The following is a 13,974-nucleotide window of genomic DNA, read 5'->3' as shown; positions in this document are numbered from 1 at the left end:
GTTCTTCCATGGCTAAACTATCCAGTGACGCCGCTCCTTGCACCATTGTAGACGGACCGGTGCATGGCGTTTCATGATGGATGGCTTGTGTGCAGCGTCATAACCGATATATCCAATAGCATACAGTTCCCATCACAAACTATTGCTGACACCTCCATGGGTTCGCATCTCTTATAACATGGTCTAGGACATGTGAAATGCTAATAAGACATGATTCATTCTACTGATAGGGGGGGCCAAATACTCTTGGTAGGATAGAGTATTTATCATTGAGTTGACTTTAGTCTTTAGTAGTCTGATAGCTTAATCACTTTGATGCACGCTTGCTGTAAAAAGTCAACTCTCATGGCCCGTTGCCCCAGCTGGTGTCTATTGATATGTGTTGGGAGGCTCTGGATGCGTAATTTTTGCTCGATGGCTGCAGAACAAACCTGAGCCAGCTCTACGGGGAGTGATTAATGATTCGGCATCTCCAGCCTCCTCTTTCCCCCAGATTCCTTCATGCATTTACAAGCAGTCTATGAAATGCCACAACTTGTAAATCTCATAGTGCATTCTGCACCGTAAACACATGTTCATGAGGAGTGGCGAAAGGAACGCTCTAAGTCAACCTGAGGAATATCTAGCGAGGCCTCATCCCTCGCTGTCACGTTAAATATCACTCGCTGTATATCTAATATACATAACATTTACCAACAAAAGAAAAGGATAAAATATATTAATGCTGAGCATGTTGCGCCCGTCTCTGAGCGATAGTTATGTACAGCGATGAATAATGCATGGAGGATGTATGTCCTACACACTTAAATGCCCGTCAAACGTCCGCCATACATCGGGATGATTTCATATTCCAAGCCTCAGAGATCCTAGGCTTTAATGCAATCTGGTAATTCAAAGCTTTGCACGAGTTCTATTGAAAGGCCTTTTTTTTGCCGTGTTTTAAAAATCTCGAAATTTGCATTACAATAGAAGAAATGTAAAAGTGTCTGACTGTACTCCATGTCACTCAAAATCTAAATTAGGTGCATTTTGAGATTAAAGAATTTTAGAGAAAAAAAAGTTGGTGGAGAAAAGAAATGGAAAAAAAAAGTGCCGTCCTTAACGTACAAAGAACTAAATGACACATAATAACCACAATGATAGGAAACATTTGAAGGGAGCAAAATAATATGATATGATGAGATGTGAAACAGCTGGCAACCGGGCAGTTCTGGGGGTGCTGGTAGTAAGTGGATTCACTGAGTATCCTGAGTTGTACTATACAGAAGAGATGGGGGCAGTGCCAGTCTCAGGTTAGACAGCAACCTGTACGGAATTCTTTCTGACTCGCCCGTCTTAAGAAAAAAGCAATGTATGTTGCATTAATTGCAGTGGTAGACAGTCTACAATGTATGCTGCTTGTGCAGAAAACAAGATAGCAACATACTACAGAATAGCTTAGTAAATAAATAATGTACCAGAACCAAGCTCATAACATAAATACAGCACAAGAGCCAAGTTCATACCATAAATACAGCACAAGAACCAAGCTCATACCATAAATACAGTACAAGAACCAAGCTCATACCATAAATATAGCACAAGAACCAAGCTCATAACTTAAATACAGAACAAGAGCTAAGCTCATACCATAAATACAGCACAAGAGCCAAGCTCTTGCCATAAATACAACACAAGAACCAAGCTCATACCATAAATACAGCACAAGAACCAAGCTTATAACATAAATACAGCACAAGAGCCAAGCTCATGCCATAAATACAGCACAAGAACCAAGCTCATACCATAAATACAGCACAAGAACCAAGCTCATGCCATAAATACAGCACAAGAGCCAAGCTCATGCCATAAATACAGCATACGAACCAAGCTCATACCATAAATACAGCACAAGAACCCAGCTCATACCATAAATACAGTACAAGAACCAAGCTCATACCATAAATATAGCACAAGAACCAAGCTCATAACATAAATACAGAACAAGAGCTAAGCTCATACCATAAATACAGCACAAGAGCCAAGCTCATGCCATAAATATAGCACAAGAACCAAGGTCATACCATAAATACAGCACAAGAGCCAAGCTCATGCCATAAATACAGCACAAGAACCAAACTCATACCATAAATACAGCACAAGAACCAAGATCATGCCATAAATACAGCACAAGAGCCATGCTCATACCATAAATACAGCACAAGAACCCAGCTCATACCATAAATACAGCACAAGAGCGAAACGGATACCATAAATATGGCACAAGAGCCAAGCTCATTACATAAATACAGCATCAGAACCAAGCTCATAACATAAATACAGCAACAAAACCAAGCTCATAACATTAATACAGCACCAGAACCAAGCTCATACCATAAATACAGCATCAGAACCAAACTGATAACATAAATACACCACCAGAACCAAGCTCATACCATAAATACAGCATAAGAGCCAAGCTCATACCATAAATACAGCACAAGAGCTCATAACATAGTAGTAGAACTTATGTTTAAGAAATTATGTTGTGGGGTGCCGATGGGCTGACAGCTATCTATGACACATATTATAACAGAAATTAGTTGCAATCTGTGTGTTTCATGTGTGATTCGGGCTGCATGCTGCAGGAAAACAATCATTCATCAAGCTCATCGAGAGCGCCAGGAAGCCGAAGCGCGGAGCTCAGACAGGACAAGAATGACGTATAGTGGGAAGTATGATTACTCCTAATATACTATGCTACAAAATGTATACAAACAACTCCCATCACATCGTCCACAACGGATCGACACAAGCAAACATATTACAGGAAAAACAATATTGTACCAAAATTCATGCAAACAAACAACAAAAGTACAAAACCTGCTGGTGTATAAAGATGAGGAAAGGAGAGACAAAAATGGGGGAAAACGTTCACAGGAATAGTATGGTCTCGTGTCCACAGGCGGATTTTTGCTGCGAAATCCAGAGCGGGAGTCTGCCTCCGGGTTCCGCAGCAATAACTTTCCATTGCATGCTATGGAAAAATGATTCTTCATGCACACGAGCGGAAACTGAGTGTGGTTCCTGCACGGACGGCTTCCATTGAAGTCAATGGAAGCCGTCTGACCAGCAGCCCAGATTCCGCGGGAAGAGCAGAAGATTTAAAAAAAAAAAGAATTGTACCAGGCATGTGCGCCGACGCGACAGCCGGCAAGCCCACACACATCCGCAGTACAGAAGAAAGAAGACACAGACAGGAACGCAGGGTCATCGGCCTCGAGCACAGGCAGACTCCGTGCAGGATCCTCATGGGTAATCTGTGTGTGCCCATGGGCATAAGGCCTATATTGTATACATAGTAACAGATACAAAAAACGTTCTGTACACCAGCTACTGATCATCCAGCATGCTTCCTGTTCAGAACGGAAACACTGCAGCAGATTAACTAATGTAGATTTACTGTGCGAACTTAGACTAGACAGTTTTAAAGGGATTTTCTAGGCAAATACTATTGATGACGCATCTTTAGGATGGGTCAAAAAGTTGATTACCAGGGATCCGAAGTTCATGATCCCCAATGATCAACTGATCACCCGGCTAAGCCAGATGTCATCATCAGTGTCAGAGCAGGTGGATTCACTCCCATTGATTTCAAAAAGGTATGTGAGCCTCCTATCCAAAAAGTATGCACATAGCTTTGAAAATAATGTGCACCCCACCCTGCAAGGTAGGTAAAACATCCCGAAAATATGCGTGTTTTGGAGTGTGGAGAGGTCAGGCTACAGGTAGTTACAGAGGCATTGGGTGTATTTAGCGACGGCCTGAAGTTATGACATGTGCCTTGCTGCTGCTCATTCTGCTGCCAATATAGAGAGATATTATGCTTGCCGATGTGTTGTGCCAGATGTTGTAGGCAAAATAAGGTTACTGTCACTTTAAGATAATGATAATGAGCGTTATGACGTTTAAGTATGATAAGCCTCCAATGGAAAGAAACAACAGAAATAATGTGCTTCTTCAGTAAAGTTAGTTTTTTGAGAAAAAATAGCTTTCTCTGTCTATCACCACCGCGCCAAAACGTATCATCCACCTGCTTCACTGGCTTATGACAACATATAAGATATCATAAGTGAGGAAAGATTAAGATAAAAAGCTGAAAGAAATGATGAACATAAAATGAGTAAAAAAAAAAAAAAAATCCTAATAGAAAGTGTAATGAATTGTAATTTTGGAGTCCTGCACACGCCGTTCCGCGTCCGACCGCCTGCGTTTCAGGTGCGATTAACATTGCATTTGGTTAAATAATATATTTCATTGTAAGCAAACCCTACACCAGGCCCTGACCAAAGTGTGGACTGTCACACGTAGCCCCTGGTGTAGGGTTTGCTTACAATGACTGTCACACGTAACCCCTGGACTGTGTGGACTGTCACACGTAGCCCCTAGACTGTGTGGACTGTCACACGTAGCCCCTGGTGTAGGGTTTGCTTACAATGACTGTCACACGTAGCCCCTGGACTGTGTGGACTGTCACACGTAGCCCCTAGACTGTGTGGACTGTCACACATAGCCCCTGGACTGTGTGGACTGTCACACGTAGCCCCTGGACTGTGTGGACTGTCACACATAGCCCCTGGACTGTGTGGACTGTCACATGTAGCCCCTGGACTGTGTGGACTGTCACACATAGCCCCTGGACTGTGTGGACTGTCACACGTAGCCCCTGGACTGTGTGGACTGTCACACGTAGCCCCTGGACTGTGTGGACTGTCACACGTAGCCCCTGGACTGTGTGGACTGTCACACGTAGCCCCTGGACTGTGTGGACTGTCACACGTAGCCCCTGGACTGTGTGGACTGTCACACGTAGCCCCTGAACTGTGTGGACTGTCACACGTAGCCCCTGGACTGTGTGGACTGTCACACGTAGCCCCTGGACTGTGTGGACTGTCACACGTAGCCCCTGGACTGTGTGGACTGTCACACGTAGCCCCTGGACTGTGTGGACTGTCACACGTAGCCCCTGGACTGTGTGGACTGTCACACGTAGCCCCTGGACTGTGTGGACTGTCACACGTAGCCCCTGGACTGTGTGGACTGTCACACGTAGCCCCTGAACTGTGTGGACTGTCACACGTAGCCCCTGGACTGTGTGGACTGTCACACGTAGCCCCTGAACTGTGTGGACTGTCACACGTAGCCCCTGGACTGTGTGGACTGTCACATGTAGCCCCTGAACTGTGTGGACTGTCACACGTAGCCCCTGGACTGTGTGGACTGTCACACGTAGCCCCTGGATTGTGTGGACTGTCACACGTAGCCCCTGGACTGTGTGGACTGTCACACGTAGCCCCTGGCAGCGCCTGGGATTGGGACACCACATCTATCTCAGTGTTGTTGATGCCGATTCCCACCATCTCCCCTAACACTACTCTCACCGTCTCATGCGTGAAATCAGCCTGTTGCCGAACTGTTAATTTCATGCTGTGTAAATATTTAACTAGTGTCGCTGCTTAATGTGAATGACCTAAAAAAATGACAAAAACATTCAATAAAAGGATATAGTCATTTTCTCCACAAACTTATCGTTTTGTTGATCGGTTTTGGGAAAGTTTTTGATGTCGCCTTCAAGTCGTTTGATTTGGTGATCCATGGCGTCCAGGCTGGACTTCAGGTTCTGAGCGGAAACTACAAGAGAAGATAGGAGAAAGTGAATGTCATCATTTACCTTCCATTTATACAGTACAGGAAAAGGATAGTATTATGAATAACCTCTGTTATACAAGTGACATCTGCACATTGGCTGTGTAGTTAGAGATAGATAGATCGATAGATAAATAGATAGATAGATAGATATGAGAGAGATAGATAGATAGATACGCGATAGATAGATAGATAGATATGTGATAAATAGATAGATAGATAGATAGATAGATAGATAGATAGATATGAGATAGATAGGTAGATAGATAGATATGAGATAGATAGATAGATAGATAGATAGATAGATAGATAGATAGATAGATAGATAGATAGAGGTATGGGACAGATAGATAGATACATAGATAGAGAGATAGATATATAGATAGATATATAGATACATAGATGTGAGATATGAGATAGATAGATATGAGATAGATAGATAGATAGATAGATAGATTAGATAGATAGATGGATAGATAGAGATATGAGATAGATAGATAGATTAGATAGATAGATAGATAGATTGATACCTATGAGATAGATAGATAGATATGAGATAGATAGATAGATAGATAGATAGATAGATAGATAGATAGATAGATAGATAGATAGAGATATGAGATAGATAGATAGATATGAGATAGATAGATAGATATGAGATAGACAGATAAGAGATAGATAGATAGATAGATAGATAGATAGATAGATAGATATGAGATAGATAGATATGAGATAGATATGAGATAGATAGATAGATAGATAGATAGATAGATAGATAGATAGATAGATAGATAGATAGATAGATAGATATGAGATAGATATGAGATATATAGATAGATAGATAGATATGAGATAGATATGAGATAGATAGATAGATAGATATGAGATAGATAGATATGAGATAGATAGATAGATAGATAGATAGATATGAGATAGATAGATATGAGATAGATATGAGATAGATATGAGATATATAGATAGATAGATATGAGATAGATAGATAGATAGATATGAGATAGATATGAGATATATAGATAGATAGATAGATATGAGATAGATATGAGATAGATAGATAGATAGATATGAGATAGATAGATATGAGATAGATAGATAGATAGATAGATAGATATGAGATAGATAGATATGAGATAGATATGAGATAGATATGAGATATATAGATAGATAGATATGAGATAGATAGATAGATAGATATGAGATAGACACTTGACCTTTTTATACCTCATCAACAGCTCTGAGATATAGTAGTAATAAACACAACTGTCTAATGTTTAAAGTGATAAAATCTTCATTTTCTGCATAATTTTTTACGTATGAATTACATTTCTGCAGCTTTCTGGCATGAAGTGAGAATTTTAGTGAGAAGATGTAATGTAATAATTTATAAGTGCAGCATGTTCACAGCACGCCACAATCTAAAACACTGATAATTAAATATCTCCTTCCATATTCATCTGCAGATCACTACACTTCTCAGTAGCTAATACTGGCAGAACATACAAGACTTAAGGCTGCCTGCAGACGGGCGGGTCGGATCCGGCGGCGAGGATTCTCGCCACAGGACCCGTCCCGAAAGCCTGCAGGGACCAGCGCGTACTCACCCGCGGCTCCGGCTCTGTGATGCGTCAGCTTATGCGCAGACCCGAGGCGGCGGCGGGTGAGTGACATTTCTATGCGCAGAAATAGAGCATGCCGCGATTGGTTTGCCGCGCGAGATTTCGCATGGCCAAACCGCAACCGTGTCCATTAAGAAACGCAATCCTATGCAGGCTTTCAGCGGCGGAAATTCCGTGGGAAATGCCGCCACGGAATTTCCGCTCATGTGCAGGCGGCCTTAGGCTTAGCTTCCATTCAGTGGGAGAGGAGGAAGAGGCACTCCAGCCCAAATCACCATGTAGCTGATGGCTGGAAGAAGACATAACGAAAGGGGGAAGAAATCAATGAGTGGTGCACACTGCGGACCCCGGATTAGATGGCACCCTGTATAGATTTTTTCCTAGCATTATCCCCTGGGCATAAAAAAGAAAGTGATTTATATATTGCATTGATAGGCAGTCAGCCTGTATTCTGCTTGTGCAGAAAGCAGCAAGATAGCAGAACTCTCATACCAGAACAGCCCAGTGAATAAATATGGTACCAGAACTAAGTTCATAATATAAACCCAGGACCAGAACCAAGCTCAGGATGCAAATACAATATCAGAACCAAGCTTATAACATAAATATAGCTTGGATACAAGATATGAAATGGGTGGGAATGGAGGCTTTAGTACCCTATTGTACTGCCTCTAGCTTGGATGCAAGATGTGATACGGCGGGCATGGAGGCTCTAGTACCCTGTTATACCACCTCTAGCTTGGATACAAGATGTGATACGGGTGGGCATGGAGGCTCTAGTACCCTGTTGTACCGCTTCTATCTTGGATACAAGATGTGATACGGGCAGGCGTAGGGTCACTAGTACCCTGTTGTACCGCCTCTTGCTTGGATACAAGATGTGCTATGGGCAGGCATGGAAGCTCTAATACCCTGTTGTATCGCCTCTAGCTTGGATACAATATGTGATACAGATGGGCATGGAGTCTCTAGTACCCTGTTGTACTGCTTCTTTCTTGGATACAAGATGTAAAATGGGGGCATGGAGGCTCTAGTACCCTGTTGTACCGCCTCTAGCTTGGATACAAGATGTGCTATGGGCAGGCATGGAGGCATACAGGTTTTGTATGATATTATGTGGCATATCACTCTACAGTTACTGTAACTGAGCCTCTAGATAGTGAAAACTCGTAGGCTGCTTAAGTTGGCATCTCAAACATGTTCTATTGGCCATAAATCTGTCAACCAGGCAGCCACGGAAGTGTGACAATGTTGTGGGGGCCCCTGTGTCCCCCTTGTGTGTGTGGCCGAGCATTATCCTGCTGCCTCCTGGAAGCCACCATGAGAGGAACACATGTGGCTGCAGGATGTCCTGGACACATCACTGGGCTGTCTTTGTCCCTCGTACCATTACTACATTACTAAGGGTGACCAACTGTCATATGTGATGCCCCCTCTGCCCTCCCCCCCCCCAGCCCATCTCACTAGCAGGAGGCAGTGTGCTATTCCACAGCAAAGGCTGGATTGAGGCGCTCACCCCGAGGTCCCCAGACATGAATATGGCCATCGTTAGTGCCCAAGCTAAATCTGGATTCGCCGCTGAAGACTGCCCAGTTCCACTCAGTTTCGTCATTCATGACACCACTGCAAACGGAGGTGCCAGTGGGTGTCAAAGGCTGTACATGTAATGGGCGCCTTGATATCAAATGTCCGTCAGCCAAGTGTCTAGAAACGGTTGTGACAAACACAAAAGCTGTAATGATGGTGCCACAAGTCTCTGGATGCCGGACAACAAAATAGTTGGAGCTGCTCAAACTTGTTGGATGATCAGACAGTCCTCTCTACTGGTGGTCTGTCAGGCACGTCCTGAGTCCGGTCACCTTGTGTGCCCTCACACATCCGCTGGTCCCAACAACTCCTAACACTCTGCCCAGAACGGCCAAGGTGGAGGACAATTCGTTCCACTCCATAGTAGTCCAATTTCGTTGAGTCAACAGTTGGTGGGTTTCAAAGACAGTACACATTATGGGTGCAGTGAGACCAAATGTCCTTCAGCCAAGCACCTGGAACTGGTTCCAACAGACAAAGGGGAATGTAATGATGGTGTCACCTGTCTCTGAATGGCAGGCAACAAAACAGTTGGATTGTCAAGGGAGTCCTGAGCCCGGTCACCTTGTGTGCCCTCAGATTCACTGGTCCCTACACCTGCTAACAGTCTGGTCAGATGCTCCTCTCTACTGGTGGTCTGTAGGGGACATCCTAGGCCCGATCACCTTGTGTGCCCTCAGAACCACTGGTCCCAACACCTGCTAACAGTCTGTTCAGAACGCCCCGGTGGGGGACAATTCATCGATACGACCATCCAGCTTCTCCGGTCCCAATAATGTGCCCCTCTCAGACTCTGGTAACGGGGTGAAATCTCTTCTCTGCGTCATAGAGGCGTCTAGAGGTCAACAAGCTCCACACAAGTGGAAGAAGAGATCACTGCACACAAGGAGCCTCCGACAGCCTTTTATAGGCCAAGGGGGAACCACTTTTAGGGTCTCAGGTGACAAGATCGTTCAACTAATCACCACAACTCCCATCATTTACATATCTGGCTGAGTTGTAACTGCATGCCGAGTTTTGCAACAAAATGACATATCTTTCAAGGTGCTTGATTTTTTTTTTTTTTTGACAAACAGTATATTTCTACACTCCTAATTACTTTCTGCATTATTGTCCCCATAGAAGTCACAGATATAATAGATGCAGAAACTTTTTGATATTTTCCTTAGATTTCCGCAGCTCCAGCTCCTGCAGCTCTAAGAAAACGGCTGATTTAAACTTCAGCTGCGCACAATGCTTGCCCTGCGGGACTGGAAACGAGAGATCAATGATTCCCAGTGGACGGCTTTTCCCATCTTCTCCCTTAAAGCTTGTCAGGGTGGCTGAGCTCCCTGTGACTTTTTGTCATTCGTGATGAATGGGAAGGCTCATTTAACAGCTGGCTGTTTCTAAGAAGTAGCAAAAAATGCTTTTTCTTTTCCTTGTGTGTTTTGCAATCAAAGAGCAGAAAAACAAGTTTCCACAGTGACAGAATCTTCACTTTCTAACTACCTTGTATTCAGGCATCTGCCACTATGTAACCATCTGCATATGAGGTTGATACATTTGGTACAGTAACCAGGGGGTGGGCCGCACTTGGAGCATAATCATTGCCTATTACTGATGTAACGGGTGACTACGTAGCCAGCTGTTTTACCATCCTTAATATTCTATTACTTTAAAGTGACATCCATATTTCCGAAAGAAGCAGAAACCAAAAATGGCAACAGCACGCAAAATAAATTTCCTATCAGAGGTATACATACCTATAATCAATACTCTAACCACATTAAACAATGCAAGGTTCTTGGTATATAATTCGATCACATTACATTGGCCCATCTACCAATGTCCAGGTGACCGAGCTCTCAGATGGGTCCTAACTAGAGATGAGCGAGCGTACTCGGAAAAGCACTACTCGCTCAAGTAATGTGCTTTATCCGAGTATCGCTGTGCTCGGGTCTGAAGATTCGGGTGCCGCTGCGGCTGACAGGTGAGTCGCAGCGGGGAGCAGGGGAGAGCGGGCGGGAGAGAGGGAGAGAAAGATCTCCCCTCCGTTCCTCCCCGCTCTCCCCTGCAGCTCCCCGCTCCGTGCCGGCACCCGAATCTTCAGACCCGAGCACAGCGATACTCGGATAAAGCAAATTACTCGAGCGAGTAGTGCTTTTCCGAGTACGCTCGCTCATCTCTAGTCCTAACGCTAATATCAGGTGGAGCTTGGTCACCTGGACGTTGGTAGATGGGTGGCCAATGTATTCGATCGAATTATATACCAAGAACCTTGCATTATTTAATGTGGTTAGATATTTTTTTCCATTTTTGCCCCAATTAGAAATTTTTAAACGTTTTCTTAAAGGTTATATGGTATGTTAAATGGCATTCTGAAAAAATACAACATACAAGAAGTTGTAAGGTGATGGGATGTGTTGGGTGACATTATACAAGAAGTAGTAAGGTGATTGGATATGTTGGGTGACATTATAAAAGAAGTGGTAAGGTGATGGGATATGTTGGGTGACATCATACAAAACGTGGTAAGGTGATGGGATATGTTGAGTGACATCATACAAGAAGTGGTAAGGTGATGGGATATGTTGGGTGACATCATACAAGAAGTGGTACGGTGATGGGATATGTTGGGTGACATCATACAAGAAGTTGTAAGGTGATGGGATGTGTTGGGTGACATTATACAAGAAGTAGTAAGGTGATGGGATATGTTGGGTGACATTATACAAGAACTAGTAAGGTGATGGGATATGTTGGGTGACATCATACAAGAAGTGGTACGGTGATGGGATATGTTGGGTGACATCATACAAGAAGTTGTAAGGTGATGGGATGTGTTGGGTGACATTATACAAGAACTAGTAAGGTGATGGGATATGTTGGGTGACATCATACAAAACGTGGTAAGGTGATGGGATATGTTGAGTGACATCATACAAGAAGTGGTAAGGTGATGGGATATGTTGGGTGACATCATACAAGAAGTGGTAAGGTGATGGGATATGTTGGGTGACATCATACAAGAGGTGGTAAGGTGATGGGATATGTTGGGTGACATCATACAAGAAGTTGTAAGGTGATGGGATGTGTTGGGTGACATCATTCAAGAAGTGGTAAGGTGATGGGATATGTTGGGTGACATTATACAAGAAGTAGTAAGGTGATGGGATATGTTGGGTGACATCATACAAGAAGTGGTAAGGTGATGGGATATGTTGGGTGACATCATACAAGAAGTGGTAAGGTGATGGAATATGTTGGGTGACATTATACAAGAAGTAGTAAGGTGATGGGATATGTTGGGTGACATCATACAAAACGTGGTAAGGTGATGGGATATGTTGGGTGACATCATACAAGAAGTGGTAAGGTGATGGGATATGTTGGGTGACATCATACAAGAAGTGGTAAGGTGATGGGATATGTTGGGTGACATCATACAAGAGGTGGTAAGGTGATGGGATATGTTGGGTGACATCATACAAGAAGTTGTAAGGTGATGGGATGTGTTGGGTGACATCATTCAAGAAGTGGTAAGGTGATGGGATATGTTGGGTGACATCATACAAGAGGTGGTAAGGTGATGGGATATGTTGGGTGACATCATACAAGAAGTTGTAAGGTGATGGGATGTGTTGGGTGACATCATTCAAGACGTGGTAAGGTGATGGGATATGTTGGGTGACATTATACAAGAAGTAGTAAGGTGATGGGATATGTTAGGTGACATCATACAAGAAGTGGTAAGATGATGGGATATGTTGGGTGACATCATACAAGAAGTGGTAAGGTGATAGGATTAAGTCAAAATTTTGTATGTAATTGTTAAAATGTAACTGATCAAACGTTTCTTATGAATCAAAAATATTTTTGGTTCAAAAATCCGCATTTTCACACTTCTTCGCTTCTATAATTCATCAGAATGTGACATCGTTCACCATCTGGGAACAGACGCCTGTTTGAGCTCAAACTTGAGAAATGGCAAATGGGTTGAGAAGAAGGTTCCGGCACCTCGCCAGCGCACTCTTGTCTCCGCTCCACAAGTGATCTCTCTTTTTGCACTTTTTCCGCTGGATAGGCGGCGCTCCGCCACATCTGCTGAGTAACACTGCCGCTCTGTAATCCACTAACCTGTTATCCTGGAAAAGTTGTGATCTATAATGTAAATGTTAATTGCTTTCCTGGCAGCTGCATTCCCAAGGCAAGCAGAGCAGCTATTCTTATCTCCGTCTATTCCTAATGTGTCCCAGGAAAATCACAAAAAACTGCTGGTCTTTTCTAAAATGTTGCAGATGGCATCAGATCTTCAAGATCAATTTTTCCTTCCCCCTTACTTACTTTCAGTAACTTCCTAATGTCAGAATACTCCAGAGTCCAACTCCACTACAACCAGTAACCGTCATCTAATTGGCTCACTTGTCACGCAGCGGTGAAGCTTTATAAAGGGATTCTGGGTAACAAAACGCAAATTAGATTTTTTTTGTTAGTTTTCCAGAAGGGCAATCGTTTTCTTCTCATGTATATTTTATGTAACCTCCTGAATGTTCCATACATCAAGGCAGCAGTGTTATGTAGGAACAAATGGTTAGGGGTTGGTAAAATACAAAAACAGCAGTTCAAAAAGTTGCGTGCAGAAGGGTCGGCTTAGAACGCATATATTTACGTGCCTTAACAACTTTCTAAAATTTGGTGAGATACTCCTGAAAGTTGGGGACTCTTCTGCCATCTCAGGAGGCAAGACCCAAGCCCCCTCCCTCCATGCCTCCTGAACTTCAGTCCATTAGTAGCAGAAGCAATCTTCTTTCTTCAAGAATCACCTGCTGCGCAGCGTGCTCTGTGCGCAGCATCTCCTGACTCCTCCCACCTGCGAGTAAAGTATGTCCGGAGCTAGGGGAGGAGTCAGTACATAGAGTGCGGCATGCAGCAATAGAGACCCATGTGAGGGATGAAGAAAGAAGATGGTTAATGTTATTAATGAACTGCAGTTTAGTAGTGGAGGTCCAGCTGTAGGTCAGGGGTTAGGGCGGAACTAGTAAATGAGGCCACAGTGGCGCACTATAACTTAGTGGGGCCACCAAGG

At 43.5% G+C, this 13,974-nt stretch overlaps 1 protein-coding gene across 2 annotated transcripts in view; it reads right to left on the bottom strand.

Annotated features, from left to right (window-relative positions):
• DIAPH2 (diaphanous related formin 2) overlaps window positions 1–13,974 on the bottom strand; it is a 1,247,874-nt gene that overhangs the window by 391,099 nt on the left and 842,801 nt on the right. For both annotated transcript variants that reach the window (XM_066581425.1, XM_066581424.1), the window contains one exon: window positions 5,546–5,670. In XM_066581425.1, the coding sequence (XP_066437522.1) occupies window positions 5,546–5,670 (125 nt within the window). The remainder of the gene's footprint in view (window positions 1–5,545; window positions 5,671–13,974) is intronic.

The sequence above is a fragment of the Eleutherodactylus coqui genome, chromosome 10 (assembly GCF_035609145.1).
Source record: "Eleutherodactylus coqui strain aEleCoq1 chromosome 10, aEleCoq1.hap1, whole genome shotgun sequence".
NCBI classification, from domain to species: Eukaryota; Metazoa; Chordata; class Amphibia; order Anura; family Eleutherodactylidae; genus Eleutherodactylus; species Eleutherodactylus coqui.
This window is presented reverse-complemented; position numbering and strand designations above follow the sequence as displayed.